At 33.9% G+C, this 23,473-nt stretch overlaps 1 protein-coding gene across 2 annotated transcripts in view; it reads left to right on the forward strand.

Moving 5' to 3' along the window:
* Otogl (otogelin like) overlaps positions 1 to 23,473 on the forward strand; it is a 119,995-nt gene that overhangs the window by 53,272 nt on the left and 43,250 nt on the right. The window contains exons 26-32 of one of the 2 annotated variants that reach the window (XM_047550214.1): positions 5,316 to 5,450; positions 10,451 to 10,600; positions 12,732 to 12,851; positions 14,616 to 14,732; positions 16,026 to 16,182; positions 16,921 to 16,947; positions 21,982 to 22,149. In XM_047550214.1, the coding sequence (XP_047406170.1) occupies positions 5,316 to 5,450; positions 10,451 to 10,600; positions 12,732 to 12,851; positions 14,616 to 14,732; positions 16,026 to 16,182; positions 16,921 to 16,947; positions 21,982 to 22,149 (874 nt within the window). The remainder of the gene's footprint in view (positions 1 to 5,315; positions 5,451 to 10,450; positions 10,601 to 12,731; positions 12,852 to 14,615; positions 14,733 to 16,025; positions 16,183 to 16,920; positions 16,948 to 21,981; positions 22,150 to 23,473) is intronic. The other variant, XM_047550216.1, reaches the window with a different exon arrangement.

Raw genomic sequence — 23,473 nt, forward strand, 5'->3', positions numbered from 1 at the left:
TTATTTCCATTTTGTATTAGTTCTATTAAATAAAAAAGAACAGTAAAATCTATACTTTTAAAACTTAAGCAAAACTTTTGCATATATTTTAAGCTATTGAATTTCCCTATTGGTACTGATCTTCACCTCCTTTAGGAATGGTTTTGATTCTTTTAGACAACATTCCTGGGAATGATCTTGGTAGTCATACAGAGAGGATGGCAAGCACTTCCCTGTGAGTTTTGTGTGTGTATTTATGTGAATTGTTTTGTTTATTTTTGAAGCATAAGAAAGTTGCAGTAATGAACATACATTCTATTCTCTTTGTGGTCTCTAAATAAGCCACATTTTAGCAAGCAGTTCTATGTTAGACTCTTCTCATCCCCCAAAGTTTAGATCATAAACGTAAAAGCTTGAAAAAGCACTTAACAATTTAGATATTTGCATGCATATACTGATTACCTCATTCTCAAAATGTTTCAGATTGATCGTTGTATCTAATTCTCATTTTCCTTGATATTTAGGTGCCTCTACCACTCCTTTAGGTTACTTCTGCTTTTGACTTTCTGGATGGATGCTCGTTGAGTCTTTTAATATCTTTTTTGGTTTCCTCTGTGACTTTTGTTGCCTTTTCTTCTTGTATAAGCCTCCAACTCTAGATGACTGAGTTGGGTCCCTCAGGGTAAAGACCAAGTCTTTATTGACCATTATTTCACAAGGAAGGAACACCCTGCTGGGGACAGTTGTGGGTATTGGATGTTGACTGAACTGGATATATATTCTTGACTCTCTACCCTTTCCTCCTAATGTCTGGTATGTTCTCCGCCCTTACAATCCTAGCCATACCTGCAGGCTCATGCATTCCAAATCAAGTCACAGCTCTGACCCTCGACCACTAGGCTGTCTTTCTGACTCAGGTTTGTCTCCACAATAGTACATTGTTTTATTCTATAAATCTTTCTACTACTCAAACTGTCACCATGTCATTGCTTACTAAGAACCGTAGTGACTTCTAGTGACTTGCCTTATAAAGTCAAGATTCCTCTGTCAGTCTTTCAGAGGTCTCTGTTAGCCCCATCTCTTTTCTATGTCTTTTCTCAGGGGTTTCTCTGTATATGAATTATTCTTCTCCCTCAGAGAGATGTTTCCAGCTCACAATGATCAGTCCTATTCTGAGCTATATCCCCAGCTCCCTCCATAGGAAAGTTTACTAAAATTAATGAAACCAGAGTCAGGCCCCAAAATGTTTCAGGACAAATTAACCAAAATATACTTGATAAGTCGGAAAACACTCCATTTGATCATGAAACTTGATTACTGCCTACCAAAGACAAATTAGTGATTAACCAATGCAAACTGATTTTCAGTCTTGAAATATGATTATGGAAAATCAAACTTCACAGTACTGGAATTATTTTCTGCTTTAATATTTCTTTGGTGGCATTTTGGTTTTGCTTTCCAACTGCCAAGAGCTGCTGTGACAGAACCTTCCTTCCTCTGGCAGAATCATTATTTCCTTTGAGAAGGCAGGATGACTACCAGCATCTTTCATGAACTCTGCCTTCGTGTCAGGAGTCACCGCAGTGAATGGTGAATTTAATTCTTCCTCCTCAGCCCACTCTCTTTCCTTTTTTTGTGCTGATGACAAATTCCAGACTTTATCTTTGTTACTGGTAACACCTTTTTGTCTGGTGAAACTGGTCTTTTTTTTCTTTGGGCCCCGGTATTCAAATTCATAAGTATTTCCCTTTTATTTCCCAATTGAACTTTAAAAAATAATTTTATTTTAAAAGCATATTATTATTTGACCTCACACTTAAGGAGATGTTTTCAAATAATGATTGTGTAGAAAACATTTCAAGTAGGTTCTCTTTTTCTTATCTCTGGATTGTGTGTTTTTAAATGCAACCAAGAACACTTACCACAACTTCAAAAATGCATGTTCTCTGATGTTCTATTATTTTGGAGGTTGTTTGCTTTTGACTATAAATAGCACATAGTATAGAACAAATTATTTTTTAATGCCTTGAAACAAACTTAGAAAAAAGGTCACAATTGTATTTCTTGAAGTAAGACATGATATAAGAGAAAAAAAAAATGAAGGAACCTTCCACCAAGTCCCCCAAACCCCAGCATTTTGAGCTGTGCTATGAACTCAAAGAACGAGGCACTGAATGTCTTCAGCAGAAAAGGTCAACTATTACTTTTTCCAGCTCCCAGATTTCAGAGCCAAATGCTTTCTCCATGAAGTCTACACAGCCCCCTACACAGCTAGGTTTTCTGTCATTTATTCTAGATGAGGGTTTTCAACTTTCTCTTAAGTGATATTTCAAATATTGACGGCTCTCCTGAAGCCTCTAAAAACTTTTCTATTTCATCACTCTCAAAGTTGGATACATTGAGTAGTTTTTACACAGTATTTCCTTAGCGCTTGCCTTGGGATGAGCCCTATACTGAGAAGTGGAGGTTCAGGGATGAGTAAAAATAGATGTGGTCTTGTCTCATTTGAACCTCAGGTTGGTGGGGGAGAATTGTTTTTCATTTAATCACAAAATTCATGTGGAATCATTACCGTAAAAATCAATAATTACCTAAATGCAGAATCCAATGAAATTTTTAAAAATTTTCTTCTTTTTGCCTTGAAGTCTCTCTTTCCTCACCACCTCTGATGTAATTTTACTGATTCTAGTCCTTTGTCTCTGATTCCTTCAGTGTTCTCTGGTGACTCCTTTCTCCATTTCTGAAAAACATTGGGTCTCACAGGTTCCATATTTCCATATTTGTGTTCCCCACAAAGCTTTCAGTTACTTGTGATCTCATAAGACATTGAAGAAGTCAGACAAAGTGGTGTACACCTGTAATACCAGCAGCTGGAGAGACTGAGGCAGAAGGATGGCCAAGTTAAAAGCCAGCCTCAGCAATTTAGTGAGGGCCCTAAGCAATTTAGTGGACTCGATCTCAAAATAAAAAAGGAAAAAGGGCTGGGGATGTGGCTCAGTGGGTAAGTGCCCTCGGGTTCAATCCCTAGTACCAAACAAATAAACAAACTTGAAGACTTAGACCCTGTTTTATTTACTTATTTGTCCTTAGACTACTGACTCAGCAGGGGCTTCTTGTGGGATACTTATCCTGAAAGGGTGTTGGGCTATGACATTTGCGGAGATGGATGTGGAGTATGACAATAAGCTACCCTGAGAGGTGCTAACAGCTCAAGTTTTGGAATCATTTGGAGGAATATTCTCTATTAAAGCTTTCAGAATAAAGAGAACAAAGAGTTTTGAGGAACCCATGTAACACATTGATATTGACCTTTTTCCTTTCACTTTGTAATCATTACTTACTATGTTGCCTAGCAACTCTGTGGCATTATTTCTAAACCTAATATTAACTTGAAATAAATTAGAAATGGAAATTTTAAAAATATGACTCTTAGGCATTTTTATTCTTTCAAATTTCTGTCAGTAGAACATGCTATTGTAAGGCAGACCATACAATACAGATTATTTCTTGACATTCCTGATTTAATATAAAGAATGAAGCTAACACTGAGAAACTAATTAATAGCACTAGAAGGGTAATGACAATGGAAAACCTTTCAGCCAGTTTTTCTCATCCTTTGATCTACATAACTGTTTTCAAGAGGAAGAGCAAAACAAAACCCACAATTACATATTTTTCTTCTTTGAAAATCATTCATTAAAGCATAAATATATGGCACTTTTTTAGTAGTACAAAGCCATAATCATCTTTATGACCCTTATTATTTTGCTTTTCAAAATTTAGGCAAATGCTCTGTAAAAGAATTATCAAAGAAGATGCAAATGCTCTTAGCATCTATCAAAGAAAAATGGGCCACATAAAAACATATTAATTACTCTGTCAGCACCATTCATTGAAAACCTTTTCTCTAGGCACTATGCTGCAGTGATACTAATAAGTCAGGATGGATTTTGCCAGACTAAAAAAATATATTGATTTAGTGTTCGTCTGCTAGTGATATGATCAACCAAGTGTGGAGAATTTGAATGAAAACCTATAAAGGTTTCCAAACCTTGGATGAAGCTTTCTCACGATAAAGTTAGACACTGACTCACCTGTCTCACAGTGAAGTCTCAGGAAATGTGTGTGGGTCTTTGAAACGTCACATTCCTTCCTTTCCTTTTGATGAAATTCTCCCCTTCATGAGCTAGTGAGTGGCTCCTACAAAGCAGTGGTTTTTAACTTTTAGGGGGATAAAGACTGCTTTGGAAATTGGGCAAAAACCAGGGACTTTCTTCTGAGAAAACTAAATATATGAGGTGACAAATATGTTAATTAGCTGGACTTAATTATTCCATATTGTATACAGATATCATTTTATCACATTTTATCCCATGAGTATATGTAATTATAATTGCCAATTAAAAATTTAAAAAAATATAGATACTTACAATTTTATAATGAATTTCTGGGGTCTGCCAAACCTAAAAAGCCCATTCATGAAGGTGGGCTTTAGAAACCCTGGTCTAAGGAAAGGGATCTAAATAGAGTTTGGATTTAGAGTGTGTGAGACTAAGTGATGTTCTTTGAAACTCATAATTCCCTAGAAAGGTTGCATAAAACTTAAACTTTTCTCTTCGAGCATTGCTAGACCTTTCCTAATTTCTTCACTAGAAGTATAAAAGCAAGACAAAACAAATTAGGGATTTAAATTCTGCCTTTTTACTTGTTTAGTTAAGAGACATTGAACAATCAATTAATCCCAGTTAATCAATTAACCTCAGTTTCCTGATCTATGAATTGAAGATATCAACTTCAAAAAGTATCATAAGAACTAAATAAGTTATCTTATATAAGTACCAAAGCAAACCCTCAAATAATATGCATTATTTCATTTACTAACTGATTTCAAAGTTTTGTATCTACTTTAATTCTAATTTATAGGCAATAATTATTCAGCTTGAAAACTTCCTAAAATAAAGCCTTCTATTTTATTTTACATATTGTCTAAAATGAACATATTTAAGATTTTTCTTAATGCCTCATTGTCTTGTTGGCTACTTACTGAAAAACAAATGACAATGGTGATAAATTTGAGCTATAGTAATTAGATGGAAAATAAGCTTTGCTAGAAAAAACCCTAACAGATGTATTTGAGGATTTTTTTAAAATTGAGCTTCTTTTCCATAATTTTTTCACATCATTAGATACAAATAATTTTTATTTTCATTTTAGAAGCAAACTTTTTCAATTTCAATGCAATATATTATAAATCTTGTTCTTTAATATATTTTATAAAATAACTGAAGTTATATGTTGTGTGCATTTCTATTAATAAAATGTTTTTGACATTTCAGAGCACAGATGATTCAGATATATCTGTCATTGCCCAGAACAAGAAATGCTTCGACAACGATATTGTTTGTTCTAAAAGTGTTTTGATTTCAGTTGGGGACACTGAAATTTACCTGAATGATACTCCTTACAAACAGGTTAGTGAACTATTTTTTTCTGGATCATTTTAACTTGTCCTGAGGATACTGAAAATAGAACAAAAACAATTAGGGTACTTCTTTCTCTAAGTGATTATAAAAGATCCAGACATTTTTTGATCATTTTTTGTGACTTCATACGTCACACATGCCTTGTCTTTTCTGTTTATACTCCACTTTTTCATTTTCCAATTGTTTCCCATTTCTTCCTTCCCCTGGTCACTATTCTGGCCCTAGCCATCAACACCTATTACCTGGATTCCTTCAAGAGCCTCCAAACTGAACTCCTGATGTGCAGTCTTAGTTCCTCCTCTCTCATTCAACCTCACACACTACATCCAAAGTGGTTTTTCTAAAGAGAAATGTTTACTGTCACTCTAATGCTTGGAAACTTCCAGATGTCTTCCCATTGCCCTAACTAGGTTTTTTCAGTCTAACTGTTGCTCACCTTTTCTACCTCACCTCTTGTCTTTTTCTACTCCATGCCCACATTCTGAAAATTCTCCACATGCTCTAGGTTCTTTGACTCATTTCTGGTTTTTTGTGAAATGCCATTGCTTCTACCTGGATCTATCTTTCCAATTAACTTACTCTTGTGCAATATGTCTTAGTTCCTGCAGGGAGCTCCTCCTCACCCTTGTTGGATTATGCATCACAGTTAATGAAACTTTTTGTTTCCCCAGTTGTCTATGTGTTATGTGAGTACTGGTGTCATTGTCTCTATCATTTATTCTTATATCCTTGGAGCCTGCCTGGATTAAAAGAATGAAAATTTCCTTCATTCACTTACTTGCTCATTCACTTGTTCTTTCATAATGTCTGCTATATTCCCAAACCTGTGCTAAGTAGTGAGACTACAACAATGAGAAGATACTGCTGTGCTTGCCTATAAGGAACTTACACCCAGGTGAGAGGTACAGTCAAGTAAATAAGGGTGTGAAGTATGATATGCTAGGGCTAAACTCTATTAAGGTCAATTGAGGAAATCTGGGAAGAACCCTTAGCGCAGTCTTGGATGTTTGTGGTAATTGTTAGGTGCATACACTTTGTAGTCAGTCAGTATTGACTTAGCACCCTATTACATGTGAGCTTTGCCATTCTTGTTAAATTCATGTTACTTCTCCAAGCTGCCCCTTTCCCATCTGTAAAATTGGGATGATTATAGAATCTATATCTTAATTTCATGTAAGAATTGAAATGAAAATGTGAAATAATGAATTTTAAGAAATGGATTTCCTCTTCTTCATCCTTCTTACTTTTGAATACTCAGAAAGCATGCTCTGAATGAAATGATTTGAATGACATACTAAAGGATGAGTAGTTATTAGCTAGACAAAGAGAGGGATGAGGATGACCATATAGAGGAATGACCACACTCAAAGGAACGGAGTTGGAAGATGAAATAGTATGTGTGGATAGCTGCAAGTGGTTTAACTTGATGGAAGTACAGCATATGGGATAATGGATGAAGCATGTGGCAAAGGGATCCAGGAAGAAGTATTCCAATCAGCTGCAGTACTAGAGGTATGGCAGCAAGGTCAGGGTGCAGACTATGGAAGCTCTTGAATGACATAAGATATTGAACTTCATTTTATAGGTGAGAAATGGTCTGACAAAAGGCCTTTAAAAAGTGACCTCATCTCTGAGGGTTCAGAACACTTTCTCTAAGTTTAACGAAATCTTTATCATTAAAGTCACCTGGAACACTCATTATGAATGCTGGTTTCTGTGTCCTTTCTCAATTTTGGGGATGACTTAGGTTGAAAATAAAATTGTATTTTAAACAGTACCCCAAGTACCTCGGCACACTTAAGTTTGAGAACCATTACCTTAGAAAATAGCTTATGTCTCAGGCAGAAATGTTGAGATCAACTAGGCAACAATCAAACTTTGGGGAAAACAGTTTCTATAGTTATGTTGACATCTTTTTGAAGTAATTATAGCAGTCTGGCATATCCATCAGCTGGATATTCATTTATAGGTGAAGGTTCTGTCTACGAGCAAGGATGTTTTTTAAAAACAGGAGAAAATAGTACATGCTCTTATAAAGACAGTTTGACACATTTCTGAGGTGGTAATTACAGATCTGTTAACTTTCAACTTCCAATTTTCACCTGTATGCAGGTGTTGATGAGTTTTCTTTATATAGGTTCTGAAAAATGAGGTAAGATTAAGAAGAGTCATAAAAATAGTTTGACCTTAATAAATCTGCTAATATTTTTTTCTTGAACATCAAAAGTGAAAATAAGTACCACTTATTTTATGGACTGCTCATTCAGGGAAAAGAAAAAAAAACCTTTTTAAAAAATATAAATGCACAATTCTAATTTAATCAAATACATAGTGTATAAATATCTTATTAACTTAGTCAAGTTGTACTTTAAATGTTTTAATCATTCAGGTTTCTATCTTATCTTTCTAACATTGCTGGAGTTTGTTTAAATTGATATCATTTTCATCTGAAGAGGAAGTCTCTGTTTTAGACAATATGTTATTCTTCTGAAAAGAAACATTATCTATTAATCTGAAAAATAAGGAGTATAGCAACCACTTTTGACCTAAAAGAATTTTTCCTAAAATAAATCATCCTACCTAATGAAATGAAGCATTTCAACACTAAAGGCAAATAGAAAAGATGTGCTTTTTGTATCAGGATAACTGATTTAAAACCAACCTGTAGGGGGAAGACAATAAAGTCAAAGATAAATAGGATAATATAATGGTACTGAGAGTACAGTGAAAACAATAAAAATAGGTTTTATGGCAATGAGTGACTTGGAGGCAGAGCAGGTTACACAAAGTATTGGTCCTAGTGCAAAATGAGCCCCTTGCTCAACATAGAAAAATGTTTCTTTGTTTCATGGTTTCTCTCACCTACCACAGTGTTTTTCTATTCATCATTTAATGCTCTGGGGTGTGGGGGACTCGCAGGCTTAGTGCAGATCTTTGCAGTACTGGGGACCTTGCCCCATCACTCTTACTTGGTGCTTGGGTGCTTGGGTCCAACCTTCACTTGCTCTGCCTCTGTACTGTGTGTGGAGTGCAGCAGAGAAACAGGCAGATGAGAACCAATTCCAGGAGGTGAGGGGACATCAGGACCTGGAAGACAGGTGAGACAGGCTCCAAGGCACTGACTGGTACATGCTCATTGTCCCATTGAACTTCACTTATGAAACGTAAATTCAAAGGTAGAATTATTAGAATTTCAAGATGGCAACTACAGAGCATTCAAATTGTGGCAACCCAAATGCCCACCAATCCAGTGCGTTTGGGGAGTGAGAGGTTTGCTCAGCAATTAAGGGAGGCCTCTCTGAGGAGAAAGCATGTAGGTCACAGTTGATAGGAAAGAGTTGATCTTGTCAAGGTCTGGAGAAGTTCTAGTCTGAGAAATATTAGGTACATAGTACCTGAGATAGTACAAGCTTGGGCAAAGTGGAGAAAGGTCAGCATGGCTAGAGTCTAGTCAGTGAAGGGAGGGACTCAGGAGTGGAAGGATGTGAGCCAAGTGGAACTGGTTAACAATGTGCATGGTAATATCCAATGTATATGCTCTATATAACACAGTAATGCATGCCTATTAAAAGTGCAAACTTGGTCTAGGAGACTGAAAACTCCTTATGTGTTTGACTGTTTTAATTTAATTTGCCCTTCGAAATATTTATTGAAAACCATTGCAATGGTGTTCTCAAACTATGCTTTTGTTATTAACTTTGAGAAAAAAAATGAACAAAAGATTTCATATCTCCTCATCTTTCTGCTTCTGAGTAAGTTAGTTTTACTTACATTGATATAACTATGCATTTTTTAAGTTGCAGTATGAGTTGATTTCAAGGTCATATCCAATATTTAAGATATAACTGCTTATAAAATATTGTAAATTTATAAATAATATTTTATTAAAAATATTGTATATTTTTACTCAATGCTAAAGGTACTCTAAATTAACTTCCCAATGTATTCCATCTATAATTTCTCCCTGGTTTACCCTGTTTAGTAGGTAAATTATTTTCTTTTCTTTCAATGGTGAACATGGTCTGACTCTGTGTTAAAAAGACTTCACTGACTACATTCTCTGATAGTTGCTCTGATAGTTGCTCTGTTACTGGTAACTTGGTTGCAAAGGGTCTCAGACTGTGCTCATCATGTAATTCAAACTGTAGCCCTTTGTGGTCTTCTTAGTCCTGGACAAACCTTGGATGTTCTTGCCACTCAGCCTTTATTTAAGCCATTCCCTCCGGTTGGAATGATTTCTTCTCTATTCTCATTCTTGGCCCTCTATTCTTTCCTATGCATGGCTTTTTACAGACCAGTTCATATTCCAACTCCTGCAAAAATCCTTCCTAAGTCCCTTTGATGATAATTTGATTTTTTGTGTGTTCCTCTCTCCCTGCCCACACACAACACATATGTATGTGGTGTGTGTGTGTGCTCATAGAGAAATATATATGTACGTAACATATATGTTTTGTTCTTCAACTATCTACTGTATTGTAGAGAAATTTTCACTGGATTGTGGATACATCTCCTACCAACCTTAGTAATTCTGTTTTTCAAAACATACTTGAGAATGTCAGTAGACTCTCTTCATGTTGTCCGTAACTGCTCACAGACGTGAGCAAAACCAAATTTCTCTTCTTTGCCAACAAGGTCATTTTACTTCTCAATCATTTATTCATTACTAATGTAGGGTTTCAGACTCAGCAGGGTCACTACTTAATATCCTTTGTGACCATTCCCCATAGCTGAAATATCTTTTTCTTTTGCCCATTTATCCATGTTGAGCCATCTACTAATTTGTGTCTGATTATCACTCTTATGTATTTCCTGTTTTATGTGTTTTTTTGGTCTTTTCTTACAGAACCAGAAGAGACATGACTCAGCAACAATACTAGTACATAGTTAGTTATTGGCAGATATTGACTTAATTAACTTGATACAGTTCGGTCAGAGAACATGATATTCTCTCTCTCTTTCTCTCTCTCTCTCCTTGTCTTTGGAAGAAGCGATCAGGCTTTTTTCTGGAAAGTAAACCTACATACCAGCTCTGGAAGGCTGGGCACTACACAGTGGTGTACTTCCCAGAGAAAGACATCACTATTCTTTGGGATAAGAAGACAACTATCCACATCAAAGTTGGGCCACAGTGGAAGGTGGGTCAACCAAATATTAAAAAAAAAAATACAGGAAGTGAAATTACATTTACCTTTTGATGTTTGGAAATAAAATGATTAATGTTTTCCTTGAAGAACTAGGTTGTATTTTCCAAATTACTAATCATCCTCCTGTGAAGAAGAACCTCACCAACTACAGTGCAGTGCTTGTGTATGGTTATTTTTGACTTTACCTTACAATATCTATTTTCCAAGGTACTTAAGTCAGCTGCTTTCTTTCCCCTCCCTTCAGTTGGGTGATGTGATTTGTTTGTAATTCAATTAGATTCATTTGTTACAATCTATTTTCTATATTGTGCTCCACATTCTGGATGCTTTCATAAGCTTACAGACAGTAAAATTATAACAAAATATTGTGAAATTACTCTATGGGTCTATGGATTTTGAACAATGCATGGAGTCTGGATCCACCATTACTGTTCTAGATTTTGTCAACCCTTACCCCTACCTGCAAAGGCCTGGGCAAAAGCTGATCTATTTTCCATTGCTATAGTTTTTTTCTTTCCCAGATATAAATATAATATAAATATAAAATATAATATAAATATAATTGTTTAACAGGTAGCCTTTAGAATTTGACTTCTTTGACTTGACAGAAATATATTTAAGATTCATCTGTATCGTGTGAATTAATAATTTATTCCTTTATAGTGCTGAGTAGTAGTTTGTTATGTCAATGTACCACAGTTTGTTTATCCATTCATGGTTGTTGATGCAATCTGAATGCTTATAATTTTCATGTTTTATATTTTTAAATGATTGTACAAGTATTGTTAATTATTTTTATTAAACATTATTAAATTTTAACTTAAAATATTAAAATTTGACTTGATAATTTAAATTTATATTTTAAAGATTTTTTTAAGCATTGATATATCTAAAAATGTCCAGTTAATCTGAAATTGAAATTGAGATGCATGGATATAATCTGAGTCAAGTTAAAGAAAAATTGGGATAGCAATATCATATTCTCATAAAAATATAAGAAAGATACATCTTAAAAAGATTTAATATGCTATGAATTTAAGACATGATTTTTATATTAAAGTCACAATCTTTCTATTTTAAGGGGGAATAAAGTCCCAAGACCTGTTCTTAGGATTGCTCAAATACTGCATATCTTTCATTGATTTGACATAATCTCTAGTGGTATTTTCCCTTCCCTACTTTTTGGAAACAAGTTATTTGTCTTTCTTCCTCTTCCTGATGCTTCAGCTTTTGAATGACCTTTGGAGAGAGGTGATTTCTGAGATTAGAGGCTCCATGGTAGTAAGTGGTCCTTGAGATGGTAACACTAGGGTTAGCATTTGCTTTGCTGGGCAGCCTGCTGCACCATTAACGAAGGGCTGTGTTCCATTTTTCAATCCTGAACAAAGAGTTCAACAAGTTTAAATCCAAGGTTTTAAGAAGGAGTTTCACTGGTTTTGGAAGATCATTCATGTCCTTCTCCTTCCCCTAAAAGTAAAGTTTTTCATAGTATTTTGAGATAATCCAGTGGATATTGTTGGTATGAACAGCCCACTTGGGTATTAAAATACCATTCCCAACTCATAGCAACCTAAGTTATCTTCATTGTTTTAATGTTTATATTCTTTTTTTTTTTTTTTTTTTTTTTTTTTTTTTTTGCGGTACTGGGGATCGAACTCAGGGCCTTGTGCTTGCGAGGCAAGCACTCTACCAGCTGAGCTATCTCCCCAGCACCAATGTTTATATTCCTATCGAATCTTAAACATATTAGTCAGTGGACCTTTCATCATTAAAAGATTATATTTATATGTAAATTATATATACACACATCTTCTTGGATATATATGTATGCATGTATATAATGTAATATGTGATTATATTTAAAAATTTATTTGTTATTAGTAGTATCAAGGCTGAGATGCTGACAAGTATAGATAAATGAGATTAGGAGACTGACAAAATATTTTTGAGAACTTAGAATAATTACAAATGTAATACCTAAAATATGAAAATTTACTTTCTTCAAAACATTTATTTTTAAATGATTTCTACAGAAGTCTTATATGTATATATGAAATGCTTTAGTGAATATGGATCTTCAAATAAATACAAAGTATTCAATGATAATTTTCTTTTACTTTAGAACAAACTATCAGGATTGTGTGGAAACTTTGACAAATGTACTTCAAATGATATGACCACATCTAATAACTTGGAAGTGCGAAATGCTCAGGTATTTGGAGATAGTTGGGCATTAGGACAGGTGAGTTGAATGTATATATATTTTAGAACCAAACAAAAATTTTTAGAATTTTTTAGTAGGATATTTTATTCTCAGAAGAAAATTTATTTAGATTAATTTTTACATAATTTTATAGTAATTTGTAATTAATGAACTTTCATATTTATCTTATATAATTCTTATAACAAACTTATAATGCAAAAGCTATTGTCTCCATAGATGAGGACATGAATGCAACAGCATGGCCTGAGCATCTTGCTCATCTAACTGCAACTTAGTGTTCATTGATCAGCTTTTTCCCATCTCTCCCTCCACCCTAAGTTCATTCACTAAGTTTTATTTAGCACAGTGTTTTCCATTATATACAGACACAGAGTATGAATAAAATTCAGCTCCCCTTAAGGAATTTAGAGTCTAGTTTGTAGGTTAAGTAGAAAAGTTAACAATAACAATATACTGAGATAGATGCTTTGATAGAAGTGCATACAAAGTGGAGGTCAAATGACCCAAGGCAGCGTCCTGGAGAAGGTACCCCAAAGATGAATTCTTTAAAATTGATGGAAGCTGGAAAAGTGAAGTTTATGAGAAAGAAGATAACAGGAAAAGGAAGGAACAGGCATCGGGAAGGCTGGAGAGCATAGTATATAAAAGTCATCTCAAGAAGTTCACAGTGGTTGTAGTTAAAATAGAGAACAACTAGATTGCAAAGTAGAGATCTGCAAGAAAAGAGGGGCAGGAGACTCTATATTCCAGCTAGAAATGTTGTCAGTCAAGATTGAGAAACTACAAGTTCAGGAACACTGAAGATGAAAACCATCAGCCTCTGGTGAAAGACTACATTAGGAAAGATGGATTTGGAGGGTTCAAGAAGCTCTCCTACCTTGTGGCTTTGGAAACTTGGGATACTGTTGTTCCTCTCTGAAGAAGGGCAAAGAGGAAGTGGGGGCTGGCAGGACAAGGGTGTGGAAATAATTGCAGTTTAGTATGTGTCCAGAGAGAAGAGACTGGGAGTTACTTAGGTAGAAATACCTGGTTTTGAAATTCAGGAATGAGATCTGGGATGGAAACAGGGACTTGGTAGCTTGAAGTCAGGACATGTATAAAATGAGAAAAAAATTAAAGGTTTGAGGATTAAACTTTGCTAAGAGGAGAAGGAAAAGGTCAGGGAATAGCATCCAATATAGTACAGTAGCATAAAATCCAACAGAAAATTGTGCCACTAAAACCAAATGAAGAGAGGCATTTAAGAAGGACAAAGTATTAAACAGAATCAAAGGTGGCAAAAAGTCAAGCAGGGTGCAGACTGAAAAAGTTGCCTTTAGACTTAGTAATGAAGAGGTCATTGATGGCCTTCCTGAGGGCAGTTTCAAGCAAATAGAATAAAGGAGAGACAGAGGCAAAGTTGCTGAGTGTATGGGAGGTGAGCCTGCAGAGACTTGAGTACATATAATTCCTCAGAACATGGACAATGACAAAAAAGAAAGAGGTAAAAATTAAAGAGGTCCATGCTTGTAGAATTTGTCATGTAAATGTTGCATTTAAGAAAATTTAAAATGATTTCACTCTTTCTAATAACACTATTATTTTAATATTTTGTTTAGTTATTTTGCTATTAACCAATAGTATATATGGATGAGGGCAGGTGCTGTAGGTAAAGCCTGTCTAAAGGAATGGAATGTATTAGAGCTGCTGTTGTCCTGGACGGAGTCACGTAGGTTGCTTTGGCTTCAACTTGAGAATTACTCCTTGAAAAAATTTCCTTTCTCCCTTGTAATATTTCAACAGTGCGAAGATCTAAGTGAAACCATAAAACCCTGTGAGGCACATCAAAACAAATTTCCTTATGCCAAGAAAGAATGCTCCATTTTGTACAGCGATGTTTTCGCTCCCTGTCGCAATGTGGTAAATGAATACTTTCCTAAACTCTCAAATTTAAAGAGGTACCATATCTCTAATACTGAGATGAATGGGACAGATAAATTAGCTATTTGTCAGCTTTTCGGGTGTCCTTCCTAACCTATCTTTTAGTGTGTTTTTCCTGCAGAAGTGATTCTAAATATTGGGTTGACTTCTCTCTTATTACAGTTCATTTAACAGTGTACATTTATACATAGTATTTGTTATAATCTGTTCTAGTTCATTAAATACTATTTTAATACAGCATTTTTTGATTAAGGGCATCAATCTTTATCTGTCTGCAGAAAACCATGCCAAATGGTCATTCTTCTCCTCAACCTAATGTAGAGTTTAATAGGATTACTAATGGCACATTTAAAATGATTTTTGGAAGCACCTTCCAAGATGGATATAGTTTCTTCAGAAATTTAAATTTCTAAACTTCTTCCATGCATAATAATTTCAGGTCCCATTAGAAGTTTTTTTTTAAAAAGTTTCACGTATTTGTAAAAATCAAGCAATATTCCTGCTGTATAGCCACATATGCTAGCTATCTCGAGAAAGGCACTTGTGTGATTTTTGAGTTGTAGGCTAAGTTGGCTGCTTTTTTCTCAGAACTCATTTTTACTTGCAAGAACAAATGATAGACAAATTTGGTTAATCAAACAAGGGTATTTGGCAGATATTTTCTTGAAAAGGTGAGATAAGTCTGTGGCTTCAAGGAAATTATCTGATGATATTTGTTGTCCTTGATAATATTTGAACTTTGAGGTGAAAAATAGAATTTTGTAAAACTTGGATCCACCACTGTAAGCTTATTAGATTTTGTCAGATACTTAATAATTACAATGCAAATAAAACAAGGAGAAATTTTAAAGAAATTGCCATTGCCATTCATGGTTACCAGAATGTTGCATTGCCTAAGAGGAAGATTAAAAGAAAAAAAAATCATGTAAAGTACAATTGGAAGTTGAACATGCTCTTCTTTTAAAACCAGGTGAATATGCCAATAATGAAACAATAAACTTCCAAAAAACAATAATATGACATCTTAATATGTTATATTGTAGTTGTTGTAATTGTACTTGCTATTCTTATCACTTATTTTCTAGTTCGTTGATATGACATTTACCTAATAATTCTTTTCTCCTTTTGGCAGCATGGAAGTTTGAGACAATGAGAACTCTAGGTGGCAGTGTTTGCCAATCTTAAAAATGTACCAGTTTTCTTGTAGAAGTTTGAGTTTTAATCATAGCACTTATTGAAATTAAATTATGTCATCTTTCACTTCATTTTCAGATTGACGTTACTTCTTTTGCCAAAAATTGCCATGAAGACACATGCAACTGTAATCTGGGTGGGGACTGTGAATGTTTATGCACTAATGTAGCAGCCTATGCTTACAAGTGCTGTCAGGAAGGGGTGTCTGTCCCCTGGAGATCATCCACTGTGTGCTGTGAGTACCCTACTTGGAACATGGTCAGTTGGAAAAGTTTAATAAACTCTATCCCAGTTGTTTTATCATAGAACTAATTCCATGGAAGTCATGGAAATGGAGTTCATTTTAGATGACCCAATTTTTATATTCCTTTGATAATCACAAATTTTCATTAAAAGAAAAATTTGAGATAATTTTTCTGTTGTGTTTGGCTGCTATCCCTGCAACATTTGAAGTATAAATTATATACTGTTCTCAGAGAAATTGTTTATGATTTCAGTTCCCTTAGGCCTATGAAATGTCACTATCCTGATAAGAACCATGTTTTTTTTCCAAATTTGTTTTTTAATCTTTGATTTTTGTATTAGCGCTTTAGAGTTATACATAATATTGGGGTTCTGTTGAACATAATTATACAAGCATAAAATTTTTTTTAAAAATCAACTTTAATTTGCTTTCAGATTTGACCCTAAATATTTTATTTACTTGTGTAGGCTGTTATCTGAAGAATAGGGTATCATTCAAACAGCTGTAACTGAAGTTTCCATATTGGCAGGTGCATTTGCCTACCTTTAAAATAATCTTATAATTATAACACATACAAGGAACCCTCTTCACTCAGAGGAAATTCCTAAACAATGATGTCTTTCTATGATCTTTCCTGTGGTTTTTGATAAACAAATGGCCATATATATACTTATTCAGTTAAGCGGTCAGTTTCTTATACTTTAACACTTATTCTTCTTCTCCTTTTAGCACTTGATTGTGAATATTACAATGAAGGTATGTGACATTTTAATAAAGAATATCACCATATTTTTCTATTAGATATATTTTTAGATTAAAACTTTTTGAACAGTTTGTACAGTGAACTTAATATAAGTAGTTAATAATTTGGTATATAACCTTATGAATGACTTTAAATTTCAAAATTTATCTAAATTTCTTAGTATTTGTGTTAAAATTTATTCCCTGAAAAATAATGAAACAGTATGTAGCTTACGTTCTTGTCACTAAGAGATTATCAACAAAAAGTTTTTGGATGACATAAATTAATAGAACTGATTATTTTTTTAGATACAAAGAATAAAAGACATACACCAAATACATACCTTTAACCATTATCTATAAATATGGAGATTATTTAAAAAATCTTCAAATTTCATTTTTAATTGACAATAAATTGTGTATATATATTTACAGTGTACAGTGTGGTGGTTTGATACATGTATACATTGTGGAAAGAAAAAATCAGTGTAATTAGCATATCCATCACTTTAACATTTATCATTTCTTTGTGGTACATTTTAAATCCTTTCTTTTATCTATGAAGCCTTAAAAAAATAGCAAATCCTGTCATTTGTGACAACATGGGTGGACCTAGAGGATATTATGCTAAGTGAAATAAGTCAGCCAGAGAGACAAATACCATATGATTTCACTCATGTGGAATCTAAAATTGTCAAACTCAGAAGTAGAAAGCAAAATGGTGATTATCAGAGGCTATGTGGTCGGGGTGAATGAGGAAGGTGGAGATATTGGTCCAGACCACAAAATTTCAGTTAGATAGGAAGGATAAATTCTGGTGATCAAATACACAGCATAGGACTGTAATCCATTTTTTTATTATGTTGTAGAAATCAAAGAAAATATAAATGTGATTATAACATAAAGAATTTATTTTACATCTCTGTAGGCAAACATAATTACTTACTTATCCCCAGAATGAAAACTTATTGATTGAATAATAATGCAAATCTAGCCTTATCAAGCATCCTGATTAATGATGAGAATCTATCTAAAGCTAAGACATAGATGTAAGAGAGAATTATATCCTCAGTGAAAAAGCCAGAAGAGGGCTGGGGAGATAGCTTAGTCGGTAGAGTGCTTGTCTTGCAAGCACAAGGCCCTGGGTTTGATCCCCAGCACCGCAAAAAAAAAAAAAAAAAGAAAATGCCAGAAGATAGCAGAGTAGGAGTCTGCTTCTTGTCAAACCTGTTTAATTTAATAGCCCCCAAAACTTAAACTTAATACAGATAAGTGAGATGGTCTAGGGGTGGTGCATTTTATCAGCTGGACAAACTCTGGACCCATGATGGGTGGATGGGTAAGTTAGAATGGTAGTTATAGAAAAGTTGGGCCAAGCAACCAATCTGTGGCACTTTGGGTGGCTTTTGACCCAGGGAGAAATCTATCAGCTATGTGCCTAATGAGGCTAGATAAGTTTGGAGAAATTGAGATGATGAATTAAAAATAAAAAGGGAATTTTTAGTGTTTGGTTGTTTTTTTTACATTTATGGAAGTATGATAGATGAGGTAAACACAACATTAAAAAAAACACACTGGGTGGTTAAAGAAAATCTAACCAAAAACTATTTCTTGTTCAAGATTTTAAACAGATGTAGATAAACAAACACACTCAAACACTCCAAATTAGTTCTTTGAATTACAAAATTAGAATGCAATTGATAGCCTATAAATGATAGCAATAATAAAAATAGCAATAGCTTTCGCTGTCTTAACTACTTTTCCTATATCATATAAATTAAACTTCCAAATGTTATTATTTTATTACCAGCACTTTACAGAAGAGGGAATTGAGGCAAAAGAGATTAAATAGCTAAAAAAATGTGATTAGCTGGAACTTGTAAACAATGTGACTTCAGAGCCAATGAGCTTGTGGGCTTGACCTCTGTGTACCTGGTCTAGTATTGTAGGAATGATCACTGTACACTTTTGTCTCATGTTCTACATAAAGTGCCCACACACTGACTTGAGAAAATGCTCCAGTAACTTCCTCACTGAAACATTCTTATCTCACACAACTCTGCCGTGAATGTCTCCATCTGTGCCTCTGTTCTTTCTGGCATTTCTTTTGCAGACCATTGAACACAGAGTCAGAATTTTCTTTGCATACTGAATCACTATCGCTTACTACTTGGTGTATTTTGCCTTCTGTCAAGTCAGCTACACTTCGAGCGATGGTTCTATTTTCTAATGTGTTAGAGAATTCTTTAAACCAGTTCTTCTAGTTCCATTTTAAAACACTATATTGATCATATCAGAAGGTGAACACTGGGCATTTGGCCTTCATGATAACACTGGTAGGCTTGGTGCAATGCCAGGGGCACTATGATCAAAGTAATCAAATGTAATCGACGTGTCCTGGGGAGTGAGTTTGTAAAAGCAGTGCACTCGCTATAGATGATTAAAGGAGATTATAGAATTGTGGAGGCTTTTGATAATAATCATAAAAAGAAAGTGGTTTAAAATGACTATTCTTGATTTGTTTTATTCTAAACAATGTCACAGCTATTGTAAACTTACCTAGTTTTCTTAGGACATTTGTTACTGAAATCGCTTTCTTTACTTATCACATGCCAGCTACTATTATTAAGTTATGTATCTAAGGGAAATGCATAAATAACAATTAACGATTCTGTGGAAGAAAAATTTTAAAATAGTAGGAGAATTCACAGGTTACAGACAAGATTACTTCAATAATCCTTAGCACAAAGATTCTAAATCATAACTTCGTGTTCATTTGCTATGGGATTTACTTAGAATGTAAAGGTTTTATTATTGTTACTGTTGTAGGTGAGCACAGATTTTGGTATCCTGCTAAAATTGGTAGGCAATTTTTTAAAGTTTAGAGTGGTTTTATTAGATAGAATATGCTTATTGCTATGTTTAAAGAATCACCGTAGGAAATTATTGCTTTTAGTAGATAGTGAAATTATACTTCTTCCTGCAGAAAAATCATGGTAAGGCCAATGACTTTTGTTTCTGAATCAGTGGTGAAAATGCATGAAAATATTCCAGAAACAAGGTACTAATGAACTGGGAGTCAATTTTAAAGCATTAGGTTTTTATACAAATGGATTTCTTCAAAGACAGTTGTCTCTTGGGGCTTCGGTGGTGGAGGCATCTGCAACAGGGTGAAGGAAGTTTTTGTTCAGCTGTCTTCTTTCTCATTCTATGGTTGAGTGATATTTGAGGGTGCTTTAAGTCCTCAAAGTGGCTGTTATAATTTTGTCTTCTTTATTTTGACTTGTATCTCATTATAACTTACACTTTTATCTACTTATTTATACCTTATTTACATATTTACATGATCTGCATATTTTGCATATTTATAAATTGAAGTACATTTGCATCTTGGGAGTTTAATGTTATTTTGCTCTTGTTCTTCCTAGAAAATTAGGCATGAGGTGGTGAAAACTTTTGGTCTAAATTTTTTTGGCTCTTATATGTTTTGACTCACAGTGTGACACTGTTTGTAGTATACCTTTGTAATAGGGAGGTGAGGCCATTGCTGCCAGATTCTAGAGACACACTCCAGTGTTGTTGCTCAGTCACCCCTTGGTGTGGGAGTGGTTTTTGAAGTTCCCTTCTCTACCCAATGTATCTGAGTCCTTAACAAAACCCTTGTTCTCGTGGTGTATGTTTCCCCAGCTGTTTCATGGTGACATGTCCCAGATGATATTAGGGGAGGGAACAACCTTTGAATATAAGTTGTCCTCAGAGTTCCTCCTCCTCTTGGTCTGCATGATAGAAATTTTGATCCTCATTCCTCTTTCTACTTGAAAGATTTCTTATCCCTCCAATCCAATTCCCCTCTTGCTTTTCCTCAGCCTGGTTTTTGGTTCTTAAGGAGAAAAACCCTGTCCTCATTTCTGTTGAATTTTTTCCTTCTTCTTCAGGGTGGGCTAGGAAGGTAAAATTGTGCTTGAGATAAAAATGAGAGAAGTGGGAACATGAAATATATCAAGTAATAACAATCTTTTATGATACAATATGATATACTGTGGGTATATTGACATTTAACGTAACCTACAACACACACATATACTTGTGACCATGCAGCTATTGAAAGTATACAGAAAGTAATTACATAATTTAATATCTGATGATTGAGAAGATTCTTCAAAATTTTATAGTACTAAGTTATGTTAAGAACACTAAATGACATAGAAATCGGGGTGAAGTCAAATTGATTTCATCATAAAATCTAATACATGTAGTGTTTGAATAGCAATGAACTTATTTGTCATTTACATATCTTTATAACATGAAGTTTGCAAAAAAAATCCTCTTTAGTTTCATTTAGACTTGGTTCTAGACTAATTAGTTTTTAGTGTATTGAATATTTTCTTCCTTGTTGGGAGCTATTTAAGTGCATGGGAAATGGTAGGTTAAATGTAAATACCTTTGATTTCTTGGTTGAACTTCATCTTACTTTCTCTTTTTTATAGACATACCTCACTGTTGAAATTTAGTAATACCCAGAACAATAAAATGTTGTGTATTATGACTGAGTTCTTTTTATGCACTGACACTAAGGAGAGATGATTTTTGGAGGACAGTCATAATATGTGACTGTTGATACAGCTAAACTTATTTTGTTTGTTGAGGATAGATTAGAATCTTGAAATGTTAGAGATGGAAAGTCACCTAGACAAATTTCTTCATATAGATGAGAAAATCTGAGGCTCAGAAAGCTTAAGTAAATCTTCTATCCAATTCTGCTTGACATATACAAAGATAGAAACATGTGCATGTAGGTATTCACACATATATGTATACATATTCATTTTATATGTTGTATATTCCAGATTTCATATTTGTAAATATGTGTGATATATTCCAAAGTATTATTATTATTGAAAAAAGAGTTCAGTTATTTTATTAGGGGTAAATTTTTAATTGTTCAACATTTTTGGAGTATTTTGGTTATTAAAACATTTTATTGAAATAACAGATTGAAATTGTAAAATCCTATGCGAATTTGTAATTCTCTTACTTATACTTATGTAGGGCTTGGAGAAGGACCATATATGCTGGCAAGTTATGGGCAGAGTGGCCTTATTCTGGGCGCCAATATGACTAGTAGGAGAATTTTCACTTTGCCAAGGAGTAGTATGCATGGCAATTTATTTTTTAATTTTATGATCACTCCAGGCCTTTTTAAAGAGAAGGCATCATGTAAGTATAATCGAAAATAAGAATTTAGTTTTCTATTTACAGGTTTTCATTTTTCATTAAGCAAATACTGAGAATTTCCTATGTTTATGACATTTTTCTAAGTTCCCTAAAAAGTACAAATATGACATTAACACATGAAACAACTATCTCTTTTACATGTAAAATAATTTGTTTACCTAGTGGCATATTTTCATTAGAACCGTATTTTGTTTTGAGTTTTGGTGTTAAATAAAGCACAGCTTAAATTTCCTTAATATTAATGGCAGCACTTAATTTGAAATTTTTGAAAGTCAATTCCCTAATTCCTGACATTTAAAGGATTTTAATGTCAGATCAAAGTAAAAGAAAGAATGTATTTGACATCTAACATGTTAAATAGCAAGTACGTATCTCAGAATGTAGACAATCACTGAAGCAGCACCTTTTCCTTAGCAAACTTCATCTGACCTCATCTGTCCTGGTTCACAGACACATCTTGGGTTATTAGAACCTGGCCCTGGTTGCACCTGAAAGTCTGTACTTGGTACCTCTGAGAGTAGGTTCCCTTGTGGTCCAGTGATGCTATGCTATGTTGTTACTAGTTATTACTCTGTAGTTTACCTGGAACCAAGCATGGCATGTTGTTTAAGCTTATGAAAAAATTATTGAATGAGTGAATCCAATTTAATTTTACTTATTTCAAGGAATCTTCCAATTCTCCAGTTAGGATAAATTCTTTTAAAAAGAAAATTTCCGGAAGCACCTATCACTGTCTGAAGTTTTAATTTATGTTGGACATATTTTTTTCCTCATATATAAAAATTTCTTTCTTCTTTGCATCTTCTAGTGCTCACCAGAGGGACTTGCAGATTTTTCCTACACAATAAGTACCTTTGAAATAACATTGAATATGCTACAGTTCTTCATCTTATGATTTACAAAAAGTAATATTCTTGATAGAAAAATCCAAATAATGTTTGTTATAGAAAATTAGTCTAATATCTCAATTAAAAATATGATAGATTTTACAAATATAAAGAAAAATTTAAAGCACATAACAAAAAAGGATGTTAATTCCACAATATTTTGTAAAGCCTAATTACTCATTAGCCATTCAATCATCTTTTGGGAAATAGACAATAATATTGAGTAAATAATCTTTTCTTGATGCAGAAAAATGTCTTGCAAGAAATTTGCTCATTTAAGGATGGTGTAATATTGAAGTGCCTAAATTGATCTATTTCTCTATTTTCTCACTGTTTTCTAGCATCCAGTCTGTGTGTAGATTTAGTGCATTTGATAATGTTAAACTTGTAAATATAAAAATATACTTCCAATTAATCAT

This window comes from Sciurus carolinensis, chromosome 4 (assembly GCF_902686445.1).
Source record: "Sciurus carolinensis chromosome 4, mSciCar1.2, whole genome shotgun sequence".
NCBI lineage: Eukaryota > Metazoa > Chordata > Mammalia > Rodentia > Sciuridae > Sciurus > Sciurus carolinensis.